At 44.9% G+C, this 15,515-nt stretch overlaps 1 protein-coding gene across 1 annotated transcript; it reads left to right on the top strand.

Moving 5' to 3' along the window:
• The first annotated feature begins 1,399 nt into the window (after positions 1 to 1,399).
• On the top strand, positions 1,400 to 11,315 carry LOC148075336 (heterogeneous nuclear ribonucleoprotein L-like). The gene is made up of 19 exons (XM_087796521.1): positions 1,400 to 1,538; positions 1,664 to 1,811; positions 2,359 to 2,447; positions 2,512 to 2,636; positions 2,975 to 3,023; positions 3,255 to 3,319; positions 3,380 to 3,450; positions 3,503 to 3,574; positions 3,637 to 3,772; positions 3,928 to 4,009; positions 4,166 to 4,260; positions 4,345 to 4,417; positions 9,632 to 9,703; positions 9,820 to 10,064; positions 10,241 to 10,362; positions 10,463 to 10,664; positions 10,735 to 10,792; positions 10,856 to 10,966; positions 11,035 to 11,315. Exons 1-19 carry the CDS (start codon positions 1,502 to 1,504, stop codon positions 11,091 to 11,093), a joined length of 1,911 nt encoding a protein of 636 aa, XP_087652647.1. The 5' UTR covers positions 1,400 to 1,501; the 3' UTR covers positions 11,094 to 11,315.
• Positions 11,316 to 15,515: the final 4,200 nt, after the last annotated feature.

The following is a 15,515-nucleotide window of genomic DNA, read 5'->3' as shown; positions in this document are numbered from 1 at the left end:
TGCCACCTTCATCTGGTCCCCAGCTGCTGCCTAAACCTCAATTCAACATCTACCGTCAAGTAAGAAGCTGATCACTTCATCTTGAACAAATTGATTTGTGTCTGGGTTGTTTAATATGCGGGTAGTCTAGTAAGATTTCGTACACGATTCTTTTCCCTTTTCCGTTTTTATTCCCAGTTCCGAAACTTACCATAAAATACTCATTTTTGTCATTCATTATTCATCCCTTTTTACATAAATTTATAAAACGTCACGTCGTTGTTCGCGTCTCTATTCTGGTGTAATTAACGGTCAATTTAAGAGATGATCTTTGTTTCACGCCCCCATGTGTGAAACGGGCAGACGGACAGATGTTCAAGTAATCGCTGTTATGGCTCTAAGTCTGCTCCAAGCTTTTCTTGAAACAGTGTATCAGTCTGGAGTGAAATGTTGATTGTGAATGTGTATTCAAACGTTTAAGCTCTTAGATGAAGCTTGTAACTTATACTTTATATTTTGATTATCTTTTAGCATCAATTTAAGTATGGCGCGTACGTATAGTGTATAATAATTTCCAATCTAACAGTAAAGAATAGATAATCACGACAAAAAGTAGTAAACTTCAGTTAAATGACATTGATAAAAACTAGTGTTTCATAGTTAATTAATTAGGCCAGTTAATTAATTATTATTCACGTAAATGTAATAGTTTCCCTTGCACTATAAAACAAGGGTGGTGTCCCTTTTCTTCAGGTAAATCTTACCTAGAGGCAATTTTAAAGTTAAATCTACCAGAACTTAGATGTTCTGAAAATAAACCTTTTTATAGGGAATATAAAACTACTACATCTGTGTCGGTGCTTCTCTTGGATGGATGTTGTTGAACTGCAGCTGTTCCGGTAATAATGGATCTCAATCAGTTTGTTTGTGTGTCAAAAACTTTTGTATTTTTTGTGTCTAGAAAAAGTTAAATTACATGATGGATTAAAAATTACATTGGCCTAACCCTAGCAAAGCCACAGGATGCTAAACTTCACGTTAAAAGATAAAGAAATTGCTCTTCATTTTATACTTGCTAATAATTCACGCCATTCATCAAAAAAGTCGAAAAATTATTTCTGCACTGAGGAAAGACGGGACGAAATTAAGATAAATGCTTTTATCTTTCAAAAGTTGCCCAAAGCTCAGCTAGACAATAGAAAAGACAAAACGGACTTAATTGAAATATAATTGGAAAATAAGTCAGTGATTTATCTATTTACAAAAAATAATTCACAGACGCGTGATTTGAATTCGTTCAAAATATATATATTTGCATATTAAATAACGGCCGTAGTAATACTTATGACCACACGGTGGCGGAAGCTCGTAGTGACCTTATTGAAACGTACGAGCAGCAGCAGAAGAAGAAAGACCTTACTCGACCTGCAGGCTGAACACATTTATTTTTTCTTTTAAACTATAAGTTTAATCCCGAAGAGCTGATGCCGTTTGTTTAGGTTTGCTTGTCCAGCAGAAGAAGATGTTGTCGCTCATTTTCAGGTCAAGCGTCACCAGATGTGAGTGATTCTTTTTTATTTGATTGAAAGAATAGTAACAAGGTCGTCACTTTTTAATATAGTGTGTGTCCGACTCAAGCTCTTGTGTGTTGGTGCGTAACTGTCAGTGTGTGTCAATCGCACAGGTCTTCAGGTCCACAATGGAATCAGAGCGATGTCGACGTCCGCCTCTCCCTTCACCACTCTGGTCGTCTCTCACCCGGCGGAGTTCGTCACACACGTGGAGCTCAACCGTCCCACAAAACTCAACGCCATGAACCAAGCATTCTGGAGGTACCTGGAGATTCCCTGCGACCCTTAATCTTGTCAGATCTGTTTTTTTTTTTTGGACCAATTCAATTCTACTTTTATTTAATCTGTCAAAACAAGATCATCTACAGCTTCGTTGACACCAAATGAACACAGTTGAAATATGTTCATCAAGAGAGAAGAAACCTTAATTCATTATTTATTTTTATTAAAAAATTGTTTATGCTCAAAGATATTTGTGGAATTTGACGTGAAATGCAGGGAACATTATTTAAAACTATCTAAATATGATCTGAAAATACGAAGATTCTGAAAAGGAAGGAATATTCCATAAGTCATGCATGTGCAGAACAATGAAGGACTGCACTTCGCAACATGTCAGAAGAGCCAGAGCTCAACATCCAAAACCTCTTTCATAGAAATCACTTCTTTGAACTAGTTTTTCAAGTGACGGTATCTTCCAGAAAATGTGTGAGCATGAGTTAACATGAGTTAACACACTGGTCTGCAGTGGCCAAATGAAGAGGTCATATTTGAGGTCATGATGACAAACGTGTTCTTGTCTACCCAGCGAGATGATCGACTGCTTCAATGAGATCTCAGCAGATCCAAACTGCCGGGCGGTCGTGGTCTCGGGAGCAGGACAGGTCTTCACCTCAGGTGAGTCTCGCTGCCTCTTGACCTTCAGATGACCATCAGCGCTCTAACTAACCTGTTGCTCCAGGTCTGGACCTGATGGACATGGCGTCCGTCATCATGCAGCCGGAGGGCGACGACGTGGCCCGGATCTCCTGGAACCTCCAGAAGGTCATCAGCAGGTACCAGGAGACGTTCACGGTGCTGGAGAAGGTGAGAGTTTGACGACCACCATGGTTTTACTTCAAGTCTGTCTTGGTGTTTCATCATTAAATTTTTTGCTTTTTTTTTTCTCCGATAACCTGAACAAATATAGTTTAATATGAAAAAGTATATATATTATATTAAACTGCAGAACTATTTCATAAGGTTACGTCTCCTAATGTCATCTATACTTTGAGGTAACATCATGTGTTGTTTAGGGTCAAGAAGAGACACTAAAACTAAAAGTTTCTATCAGAGTCATAGTTGTAGATGCTGAGATTATCTGTGAAGAGTAAATTACATGAGGAAAAGTTTTGCTTCATCAGCTCTTCTCGTGTTTCTTTTAGTGTTCTAAGCCAGTGATCGTTGCCATCCATGGAGCCTGTGTGGGAGGAGGTAAAGTCCTGGTTCTTCGCTCACAAAGTTGCTCCCGACACTAAACCATAAAACAATGAGCGCCACCTATTGAGAGTGTTGCGTTGAAGCAGCTAAACAGTGAAATTCTTCAAAGCCAGACTAAAGTTCAAATCAACGTTTTGATGCATTTTAAGGTCAATTAAGTTAACAGTTGTTTGAGTCGTGGTGTTGAAGACTTGAGGTTGTTTAAAGTCATTTGTCTGGTCTTAGGCGTGGACATGATCACGGCGTGTGACGTGCGTCTGTGCACGCAGGACGCCTGGTTCCAGGTGAAGGTAAGACTCTGAATATGCAGGTCAGTAGCGGCGACACTCAGCAGACTTCCTGTCTCACAGGAAGGGGACGTGGAGCTGGCGGCGGATGTGGGGACCCTCCAGAGGCTTCCTAAAGTCATCGGCAGTCGCAGGTAAACCAGCCGCTGTCCTGCTCTGCCCACATGTGACCCGTGTCTCCTGCAGCCTGGTGAACGATATGGCGCTGACTGCCAGGAAGGTGTTCTCGGACGAGGCCCGGAGTAGCGGCCTGGTCAGGTGAGCCACTTCCTGTGCCCCTCGAGCCCAGAACTTTTCTCTTGAACGCATTTCTGCTGCAGCCGTGTGTTCCCGGACAAGGACGCCATGATGGCGGCGGCGCTGGAGATGGCGGGGCAGATGGTCGCCCGCAGTCCTGTGGGCGTGAACAACGTTTTATTTCTCACCATCATGAACCTGAAATATCCCATCACAACGGTAAATGAAGCCAGTGTGGTCGAGAGTTGAATCCTTTTGCATTAAATCGTTGGTGGTACAGCTTTTATTTAATGTAGACACAAATACTTACTGAAGTGTATTGTCGCTGTATTGTATAGTGTGTATAGTGTGACACGTCTCTGTTCTCCTTGCAGGATGTACTCTACACCATCTTCAACAACTGTGGGTGTGTGCAGAGAATCACAATCTTCCATAAAAACAAGGCGATGGTTGAATATCCTTACAGTCGGATCAGTCATCAGCTAGAAGTGCTTTTTCATGAAGAGAACTTGTTTGGTGTTTGACAAATATGTTGAGTATTCCATGATGTGTTTTTTTTTCTGGCACGGAACCAACTATTTCCGGTTTTTGTCCTTAATTTTTCCATCACATTCGACTCTGTGCAAAGTGCCCAGCGTGCCAGAGCGTCACTGAACGGAGCAGATATTTACTCGGGTTGCTGCACACTCAAGATTGAATATGCAAAGGTACAAATATAAACGTATGTAAACTCCTTAAAATACTTAACCTGTCCTCCATTTAATACACACAACTTCCTCTCGTTTCTTAAGCCCACTCGTCTGAAGGTGTTCAAGAATGACCGGGACACCTGGGACTACACCACACCGGCGGTGGACGCGACAGGTACCACCTCCAGCAGTTTGTTTGGCTGACACTGTGGTGTGTTTAACATGCGGACCTTCTCTCATCATGCCACTGAACAGAGGATACTTTAACTGGGATCTTGATTGAAAGACCAGGGGTGGGCAAACTCGGTCCTCAAGGGCCGCAGGGTGTGCAGGTTTTTGTTCCAACCGATCAAGAGGACACAGGAGTCTAAGGAGTGTAATCAGTTGATCGTCAGTCTGGTGTTGCTTGTTTTAGCTGAAACCTCATTGGTTAAAATGTACATGCTCGATCGGTTGGAATAATTGCCAAAAACAGTCGTTTTAACGACTATTTGTCCGGATATTATGCTCATATCACTAAAGATATGTCTCAAGCATCTCGGATCTATGATCGTGATGCTCTTTTCAACATCAGAGAGTCGATGGAAGATTATAACCGCGACCGTTACCAACGTCCGGTGAATATGTTTCCGGCTCCGCTTCTCATCGACTCGGACTCTGTGGAATATCGTTTGATCTCTCGAGTACCGGGCGATTTCCACAAGGGATCGAGTCGGGCTGGAGTTCAGGTCAGGATGAGACGCGCAGTCGCGATCGCTCGGAACAACTCTGATGTCATCGAACGTCATCGATGTTTGATCGACATCCCTCTCACTGTGTGTGACGACACATCAGCGCTGCCGTCTGTCCAGACCTCAACGAAAGGTGGTAAGATTTTTTCATTTCCTCTCTTTAATTCGGCTTTTACAACCGAGTTGAACTTCAGTGACAGCTGGTACCCACGTGACCGCTGTTCGCTTCAAAAGATCCCGCTCTGCGCGCCTGTCAGTGACGCGGCGTCGTCAGTGACGTCATCGGTGCTGAATGTGGGACTTCTTAATGTTCGCTCCATTACTAATAAATCCTTTATTCTTAATGATCTTTTCACAAGAGTTAATTTGGATTTATTATGTCTTTCTGAGACTTGGCAGAGAGAGGAAGAGTTTATTCATCTGAACGAACTCTGTCCAGTAGGGAGCGCTGTCCTGGGGAAGCCTCGCCTCTCTGGTCGTGGAGGAGGTCTTGCTACTGTTTTTAGGGAGAGTTGTTCTTGCAAAGTGATTCAGACACAGGAATTCACTTCTTTTGAGTCTCAGATGATCTTGGTTGGTTCTACAAGACCTTTCTATTGTGTGTCAATCTACCGCCCGCCTGGTCCTGCGGCGGTGTTCTTGAAAGACTTTAGTGACTTCTTATCTTCCATTATTCAGATGGAATCTGTTCTTATTCTTGGAGACTTTAATCTTCATGTTGATGACGTCACATCGTGTTCTGCTAAAGAACTTTTAACTTTAACTGAAGCCTTTAATTTTGAGCAACATGTTTCTGAACCCACTCATCAAAAAGGCCACATTTTAGACTTAGTTTTTACTCTTGGCCTGAACATTTCTAATGTATCTGTACATGATGTCCATCTGAGTGATCATTCTCTTGTCTTGTTCAACCTGGACTTCATCCCTGAACCTAAGCCTTTGAAAGTTAAGTCTCAGAGGCGTGTCATCTCAGCCGATACTGCAGACAGTTTTTCTGCTATGTTTGACCGTCTTTCCTTTGATGACTGTCCAGATGTGGACAGTTTGATTCACTGTTACACTGATCATTGTGTTGAAATACTGGATCAAGTGGCACCTGTTAAATCGAACTTGAAAATTCATAAAAAACGGTGCCCTTGGACAAATGAAGATCTCCTGAGTCTGAAGAGACTTTGTCGAAAGACTGAGCGTCTCTGGAAGTCTACTAAACTTGAGGTGCACAGACTTCACCTCAGGGATCTGTTGACTTCTTACAATGAGATGGTAGAAACTGCTAGATCTGATTACATCAGAAAACTGGTAGCAGCAAATAGGAAAAACCCCAAAGTTTTGTTTGACACGATTAATTCTCTCGTGTCTCCTGCTCCTCAAATCACGCCGGTCTTCTGTGAAGCTGACAGCAATGCATTGTTGAGATTTTTCATTGACAAAATTAAATTGATCAAAGAGAAAATCTCTCCCCCTTTGTTGGGAACCCCTACTGTCTCTGAGCCCATCTCCTCCTCTTGGTCATCCTTCACTGCTGTATCTTTGGGTGATATTTCGGCACTAGTGAACAAGATGAAACCCTCCTCTTGCTCAGATGACGTCCTTCCTTGTAGGCTTTTTATCAAAGTATTTGATGTAATTGGCCCCTGGGTTACCAATATGGTGAACCTCTCCCTTTCCACAGGGGTTTTTCCCAATGCATTTAAACATGCCATTGTGGAGCCTCTGCTCAAAAAACCAGGCTTAGACCCAACTGACCTCAGTAATTTCAGGCCTATTTCTAAGCTCCCTTTCTTGTCCAAGATCTTGGAGAAGGTGGTGTCCGAGCAGCTGTCTTTGTTCCTGGATCAGAGCAACATCCATGAGAAGTTTCAGTCTGGCTTCCGTAAACATCACTCTACGGAGACAGCTTTATTGAAAGTGTCCAGTGACATCATGATGTCGGCTGACTCTGGTAAATTCACTGTTCTGGTTCTCTTGGATCTGTCGTCAGCCTTTGACACAGTTGATCACCAGATCCTGCTGAGAAGACTAAGGGATGAAGTGGGACTGTCTGGGTCTGTGTTAGAATGGTTCTCATCTTACCTTTCTGGGCGCAGTTTTAGTGTATCTGCCAATCAAATGAGGTCTGAATCGGCAGATCTGTTGTGTGGAGTCCCTCAAGGTTCTGTTCTGGGTCCTTTATTGTTTTTGCTGTACTTGATTCCCCTTGGTAAAATCATTCAGAGATTTCCAGATGTTTCTTATCACATTTTTGCTGATGACATCCAGCTCTACTGCTCTTTTGACCCAACTGAGCCCCAAAGGCTGAACAGCTTAGTCAATTGTTTGCTAGAAATCAAACAATGGCTGAGTGAAAACACTTTACAGCTTAATGTGGACAAAACTGAAACTCTGGTGATTGCTCCTGATGATAAGATTCCAGGGTTGAGTCAGTACTTGGGTGACTTAGGTCAGTCTGTCAAACTGAGCCTGAGAAACCTGGGTGTTGTATTTGATAAAGACATGTCTCTTGTTCAACACTGCAGAAAACTGACCAGAAACGGTTTCCTTCAACTGAGAAAAATCTCTAAACTTAGGAAAATGTTGTCACAACATGATCTGGAGCTTGTAATCCATGCGTTTGTTTCTTCTCGTCTGGACTATTGTAACAGTTTGTTTTCATGTCTTAACAAGAAGGATCTGTCTCGTCTGCAGTTGATTCAGAACTCTGCAGCGAGAATTCTGACCCGCTCAAGTAGGAGAACTCACATTTCTCCGATCCTTAAAACTCTTCACTGGCTTCCAGTTTCTTTCAGGATCAACTTTAAAATTCTGGTTCTTACTTTCAGAGCTATTCATGGTCAGGCTCCTCCTTACATCACTGATCTGATCCAGCCTTACACCCCAGCTCGGTCTCTGAGGTCTGTGGATCAGAATCTACTGATGGTTCCACGCACACGGCTCAGGACCAGAGGAGAGAAATCTTTTCAGGCTGTTGCTCCTAGTCTTTGCTTTGGAACAATCTTCCTCTCTCTTTGCGCTTGATGGAGTCTACTGACTCCTTTAAGAAACATCTTAAGACGTTTCTATTTGTTCAGGCTTTTCCTTGAATTTCTCGAACTTGTTGTTCTCGGTGTTGTCTTGATCTTTGAAGTATGTACTGTTTTGAGTATTGTTTTGATTGTTAAAGCGCTTTGTGACCCTGGTCTCGAAAAGCGCTATATAAATAAATATTACTTACTTACTTACTTACTTAACCTGTAGGACCTTGGTTACAGCAAATCATTTTGACCCAAAAAGGACTTTTTACAGACCCCTGGGTTTGAATCTAAATGAAGATACAATAGAATAAGAAAGATTCTAGAAGTTTCTAATAACATTGTATTGCGTTGAATTTCAGGCTCTCCTTTTTTCAATATTTTAAAATGAGTTCATTCACACGACATCTTTTAAAAGCTCTTGTTGTCCCAAATATTATTTAGAGAGCGACTGTTTTAGCGACTGTTTGTTTTGTTTAGGCAGTATGTTAATGATGTAAACTTAATTTGAAACCATAACTGTGTTGACCTCAACATGTGCACCTGGTCCAGCATAAATCTATCTTTTGTTCAGCTCTTTTTAAAAGTGGCATTATGACTATTGTTGCTGTGAGAGACGGGAACGTGTCTGCACACACGTTTTTGGAGGTTTAAAAACATAAGACAAATATTTGCGTCCTCCGCGCAGCCATCTTGACGCCAAACATTCAGAAATCAAGTCCGGTCTTTGCACAAAACCTGCATTTTTAAAAGGTCTTCCCATGATTTGACTGTGATAACTTATGGTTAGTGTCAAAGAACACTGACATGCAGGTCGGTTTTCCGTTGGACCTGGACACTGTTCTGACGTGTCGTCACACGCCATCTTTTAAAAACTTTTGTTGTCCCAAACATCTTCCTCTGTTCTACCTGGTCAAGGATTTCACTGTAGGAACAATGTCAGATGTGTTTAAGTGTTCTTTGACAAAGCAGGAACTCAGAACTTAATCGGAAGAACTTTAGTTTTCAAAAAATTCTCATCTTGCATCTAGAAGTCATGGGCGACAAAACTAAATGACTTTTTCCGTGTCACAACTGTTCACGCAAGAAACTACAACAATTATATTAGCTCCGACTTCTGCAGTTTGTCCTGATGAGTTTTCAGATGCATCATGAAATTTGGATCAGATCAGCAGTGAACAGAATTTAAAGTTAGTTATACTGATTTCAACTATATTTGTGTTTTAAGTGGACACTTTATAAAAGTCTCCCTTTGGCAAAACACATTTGTGTCCAAAAACAAAGATGATAAACTCACAATATTGAGTTTATCATCTGTGAAAACACTCGTGGAGGAAATGTTTTCTTATCTCTCATCTCAAGAGGACTACAGTGTTCACGTTTTTTTAAAACCATCAATGCCGTTGACTCGCTTTAGCTCCACTTAACACTGACATGTGCTTGTGGGTCCAACGCCTCTCGCTGTCGTCAGGGATCGCTCTGATCCAGACGCGCACATATGACGAGGAAAATCTCCACCACATCCAGAGTTACAAGTCAGACAAACCTCTGACCAGTCAAAGCTAACTGACATAGAACCAGGAGTCTGTCGGCTTGTTTCACTCACACTCCATGACCTCTTCTCCCCTCCGCCCCCCCCTCTCCTCGCAGAAGACGGAGCTGCCAACACAAACAAGAGACCGAGACAGCCGGCGCTGCTGGGAGACCACCCTCCAGAGTACAGTGAGTATTGGTCTAGAAAGGCTCTTTACAAATAACCTTTCCTTACTTAATTACTTATTAGTGAAAAAGTTCTTGGGAAAGACAGAAACGGGTCGCTAACTAGAGCTTGTTTGAAGGTGGTTACCACGGCTACGACAAAAGCTATGAAACTGCGCCCTACGAGAACCGACGTATGGGTCCGCCGGCGAGGGGTCGTGGCGGGAGAACGGGCTACGGGCCCAGTTACGGACCACCTCCACCCCCTCCCGGCGAGTACGGAGCCCGCTCGGACTCACCCGTGGTTATGGTCTACGGGCTGGACAACAAAATGAATGCAGACCTTGTCTTCAACATCTTCTGTCTCTATGGGAATGTGGAGCGGGTCAGTACCAGCAAGAATTAACACTGCACCTTCTTCCTCGGTCGCTCTTTATTTCACTCTTTATTTCACTCCCTCTCATTGAGCTCAGCACTGATGCTGTGTGTCGATGGATTTTACCAGGTGTTTGTTCTTAATACGTACCATGATACAAGTTGAAATGTGCATTTCTTGTTCAGGTGAAGTTCATAAAGAGCAAGCCCGGGGCGGCCATGGTGGAGATGGGCGACTGTTATGCGGTCGACCGCGCCATCACTCATCTCAACAACAACTTCCTGTTTGGACAGAAGCTCAACGTCTGGTGAGGCAGCCTGATGTTCTTGTCTCTCAACTTTTCCCTCTGACAGATGTTCTTAAGAGTATGTGTTTCTAGCCCTGACGAGCGTTTGTTTCCTCCACAGCGTGTCCAAGCAGCAGGCCATCGTTCAAAGGCAGAGCTACGAGCTGGAGGACAACTCCAGCAGCTTCAAGGAATTCCGCGGCTCCAGGAATAATCGCTTCACGTCTCCGGAACACGCAGCCAAGACAGGCATCCAGCACCCGAGCAACGTGCTACACTTCTTCAACGCTCAGCCGGACGCCACCACAGAGATCTTCTCTCGGGTCAGCAGGTCCAGCCGGGCGAGTGAAGACCTGGATCCGGACGTTTCAGGAACTCCCTTTTCTCTTTCAGATCTGTGAGGAGCTCGGAGTGAAGAGCCCTGCCAATGTCAAACTGTTCACGGGAAAGAGTGAGTGAATGTTTCTCCCTGAGAGAGATGATCGTACTGACACTGTCTACGCCCTGACACCAGGTGGCGCCGCACCAAGTGACCGCAGTGCTTCAGGTCTGCTGGAGTGGGAGTCCATCAACGACGCCATGGAAGCTCTAGCCCTCATGAACCACTACCAGATGAAGAACTCAAGTGAGCCAACGTTCTTAAAAATGTCATTCGACCCATTCTCTGGTCTCTAACAGTCTTCTCTCCTGCAGCCGGTCCATATCCATACACGCTCAGACTCTGCTTCTCCACCGTCCAGCACACCAACTGAGACCCCGAAGAAACACCTCCACACTCTTGTCATGTTCAGGTCATGTCAACTCCCATTCTAGTCCGTTTGTCAAGTCGTTACATTTGAATTCTCCCGCTGCCTCCATCATGAAGTGAATCTTAGGGTTTTTATTTTAATTATATTTGAACAATTGCCTTTATGTTCCGACTCCGGCTGTAGCCGGAGAATTTTGTTGTAAAAAAAATAAAACCATAAAATCCACGTCTGTGTCGGCGCTTCTCTTGGATGGATGTTGTTGAACTGAAGCTGTTCCGGTAATAATGGATCTCAGTTGGTTTGTGTGTCAAAAACTTTTGTATTTTTTGTGTCTAGAGTTAAAAGTTAAATTATAAGATGGATTAAAAATTACATTACACTCATCAGACAGTTGTGCATAAGGATTACAAAGATTTTTTTTTGACATTTGTGGATTTACATTTTGGTTTCCACCTTCTAGGTAAGGTGGTGGTGAATCAGTTCTTTCAGTTACATTATTTTAATCTAACAAGTTCGAGACCTTTTCTCCCGGGGCTATTGACCTGTACAGTCGGCGGGAGAAAGTGCTCCTGATCGATCGTAAAGCTTGTATTTTGTTTGACTTGGAGCGGCGAATAAACGACCTGTGACACTCTGCATTGACCATTTTTCTCCACAAAGCAAGTATATCCCCTGAGTCATCATAATCTCAGGTTCTACGAATTGGTGCGAAGCCCTCTAACCGCTTCGCTATTGGTTAACCCCAAGTCACCACCTCGTCTCTGAGAAAGCTTAATGAACTCACCACCGAGCAGGGGGCAGTCCACTTCCTATAAAGGCGGGAAACACCCGCCGCACTTCCTCCAACTGAAAACTCAGCGAGAAGGACGGCCGATGGGCGACGAGGTTAGAGGGCTTCGCACCAATTAGTAGAACCTGAGATTATGATAGATAAGTCAGGGGTTCTACTTCATATTGGTGCTCCGCCCTCTAACCGCTTCGCTATTGGTTTAAACCCAAGGCGAAGCCTGATGGGATAAATGTACCCCCAGCTGGACACCGCTCCTGAAGCAGCATCGCTAGGGCCCCGCCGGCCCAGGATCCAAGTCTACTGGAGCCGTGGGCCTCGAGGGGGGCACAGCAGCACTCAAAACTGTATGAGCTACTGATCCCGCCGTCACGTCGAGGAGATAGGCCTTAGCAAAGGTTGACGTGGACGCCCAACAAGCAGCTGAGCAGATTTCCTCTGCTGCCACACCCCGTGAAAGAGCCACTGAGGCTGCCACACCACGGGTGGAATGTGCCCTCAGTCTGTTAGGAGCGGATCCACCCGCTGCTTGGTAGGCCCGGATAATGGCCGATCTCACCCAATGAGAAAACCTCTGGGAGAGATCGCCTAACCCCGTCGGCATCTACTGCGGCAGATGAATAGGGCATCAGAGCGCCTAAACACAGCCACCCGCAGCAATGACACCGAAGACTCCTCGACGCCAAGGAAAGACACTCAGGGCTAGTGGAGAGAGCACAAAGAAAGCTCACTCGCTCTCTTCGTGGTTGTTAGTGTCAGAAGGAGCGATACCTTGAAAGACAAGATATCCAGTGGGACTTGGTCAAGAGGCTAGAAGGTCGGGCCTGTGAGAGAGTCCAGTACAAACTGGAGATCCCAATGAGGGCTGGAAGGCCTTGCAGGAGGTCGAAGCCTGCAGGCACCCCGTAAGAAAAAGCTGAAGCACCCTCAACCCGACATGCCTCATTGCTATGGCTGATGCGAACACTCTGTGTCGCCAAAGTCCGTCCGCTATCCAGCAAAAGTTGCAGGAAAGGCAGGACAGTAGAGACCAAACAGGAGCTGGGGTCCAAGGACCTGTCTGCACACCAGCGGGAGAAAATCCCCCACTTCGAGGCATAAAGCCTGCGTGTCGACAAAGTCCCGCTCAGCTCGTCCCGTGCAGGAGCCACACTTTGAGAGGCCGGCCCAGCGCAGCGGGGGCCCAGGGGATGGCCCACGGGTCCCTGACCGCCATGCGCACCAGGGAGTCTGGCGCTACCAGTATTAACCTCAGCCCCTCCCGCCTCGTCCTCCGAACTAAGGGGAGGAGGAGCCGCAGAGGAGGGAAGGCGAACAGTGGTCCGGCCGGCCAACTCAAGTGGGCTAAGGCGTCCACGCCTAGTGGGGGCAATCCGATGCCCTGAGGGAGAACCAGAGAGGACATCTGAAGTTCTCCTTGCTGGTGAAGAGGTCTGCCACCGGGTGACCAAACCGAGACCATATCTCGGCTCTCCACTGCCTCAGACAGACCACATTCGTCGTGGACGGCCCCCACCCGACGGTCTGTCCGCTACTGTGTTCAGCTCGCCCGGTACATGCTGAGCTCGGAGAGAAAGCAAGTGACTGTCTGCCCACAGCCAAATCTTCTTTGCCACACTCAGAAGGGCTGGGGATCTGGCTCCAACTTAGCGATTTATGTACGCCACGGCGGTGGAGCTGTCGGATAGCACTAGGACGTTGGACCGTGACAGTTGGGGAGAGAGGTGAAGCAGGACGTTGTAAATTGCCTTTAGCTCTAGCCAGTTTATGTGACTGTACACTGGTCTACCCCGCTGGCGTAGGCCTGACCCGAGGTGCCTCCCCAACCTGTCAGAGAAGCGTCTGTGAACACCTGAGTGTAAAGAAGGACGCAACCCAATGGAACTCTCCGTCTGAGGTTGGCTAGAGAGTCCCACAAACTGCAAAACCTGAGCGGAAAGGCACACTTTTCGACCCTGTTCCCGCTTGAGGTCTAGCTTGAAATGACCAAACCATCTCTGAAGCTCCCTCATATGCAGCAAGCACAGCCGAACTACCGTGTAAGCTGCTGCCATGAGCCCCAGAAGGGACATAACAGTGCCTGCTGTTGTCACATGACGCCGAGCTTCCAGCAACTGTGTTGTCAGTCGGAGAATGGGCTGGATACGCACGTCCGGGAGGCGCGCGTATCCCTCCTCCATGTTCAACAATACCCCCAGGTAAACTAACTGTTGAACTGGAGTCAGAGTGCTCTTGCTGAGGTTCACCGTGAACCCCAGGGTGGCAATATGGCTCAACACCTTCTGTGTGTGAGTGTAACTTTCTGCCTCTGACCGGGCAAGGATCAACCAGTCGTCCACACACTTGGTGAAGGTCCTGGGTGCCAGAGCGTAGCCAAACGGGAGCCGAGTGTATTGAAACACACGATTCTCGAGGGCAAAAAGCAAGTACTTTCGATGTGAAAGTACGCGTCGGTGAGGTCGATAGATGTCATCCAATCTCCTGGACTAACACCTGTGAGCAGTTTCTTGACCGTCAACATGCGAAACGGGCGGGTAGCTATGATTTGTTCAAATAGCTGAGGTCGAGTTGTAAAGGAGGAAGTGTGGCGGGTGTTTCCCGCCTTTATAGGAAGTGGACTGCCCCCTGCTGGGTGGCGAGTTCATTAAGCTTTCTCAGAGACGAGGCGGTGCCTCGGGGTAAACCAATAGCGAAGCCGTTAGAGGGCGGAGCACCAATATGAAGTAGAACCCACGTCTAACCAGATCATTGCAGGACAGAAAACCATGATGACAGAGAGATTCGTTTTTTATTTCATAGTTTGGGTTATGTTTGTTTGTTCCTTTTTGTTGTTTGGATGTTTTATGTAAATAAAGTTTTATGAACAGTGTGTCTTTCAGTAATGTGATTAATATACATGTGTTGTTAACATCCAAATGAATCTTCACAGCAATTCAAAAATGAATACATCAGATGAAAACTAGTGTGGAAAGTGTCTTATATTTAAGCCTTATGTTGGTTTTATTCAGATACGAAGAATGACACTGACAAGATATTGTGTACAGTGTTCCAGTGTCTGTTTGGTAAACTGTTCAGGATTTTATACCAATAAACACTCATTTATTTTTGATTTTGAGAATACGCCAAAAACTTTTATCTTAAAAAACATTAAGGGATTCTCTTTAATGGTAAAAAATAAACAAGTGAGTGAATAGTTCATAGCAATACAATAAGTACTTGTTTATGGTAACCCTTGCTGCAGGACATAAACAACGAAAACAAACAAAAATGGAACGGGTTAAAAACATGTTATATTTTATTTAAGTCACATTACGTAGCAGATATCATTAGATCATCCATTATCTGCCAGAAGTATCTTTAAAGCGCTGTTTACTAACTACTTGTGTTCTTTTTAATTATAAATTAAATAAATGCGTGTTGAACGTTCAACTCCCCGTTTAATTACATTTAATCACGATTTTTTACCATTTGAATGTGTTACAGATTAGTTTAAAAAACATGCTCGCAAACAGGTATTTAAAAATGGCGCTGTTTAAAAAAATCACTCGTCTGAAACAACTTCCTGTCTAGATTTACGTTCCGTCTGAAATTACCGGCTGCAGAGTAATTTCACCTTCTCCCACAAAGCGAAGTATTAA

The sequence above is a fragment of the Callionymus lyra genome, chromosome 7 (genome assembly GCF_982586985.1).
Source record: "Callionymus lyra chromosome 7, fCalLyr1.hap1.1, whole genome shotgun sequence".
NCBI classification, from domain to species: Eukaryota; Metazoa; Chordata; class Actinopteri; order Syngnathiformes; family Callionymidae; genus Callionymus; species Callionymus lyra.
This window is presented reverse-complemented; position numbering and strand designations above follow the sequence as displayed.

Coding starts and splice junctions, on each gene's coding strand:
- LOC148075336 (XM_087796521.1), top strand. CDS start 1,502: ATGTTGTCGCTCATTTTCAGGTCAAGCGTCACCAGAT. Junction 3,024..3,254: donor TGGAGCCTGTGTGGGAGGAG/GTAAAGTCCTGG, acceptor GTCTGGTCTTAG/GCGTGGACATGATCACGGCG. Junction 10,967..11,034: donor CTACCAGATGAAGAACTCAA/GTGAGCCAACGT, acceptor TCTCTCCTGCAG/CCGGTCCATATCCATACACG.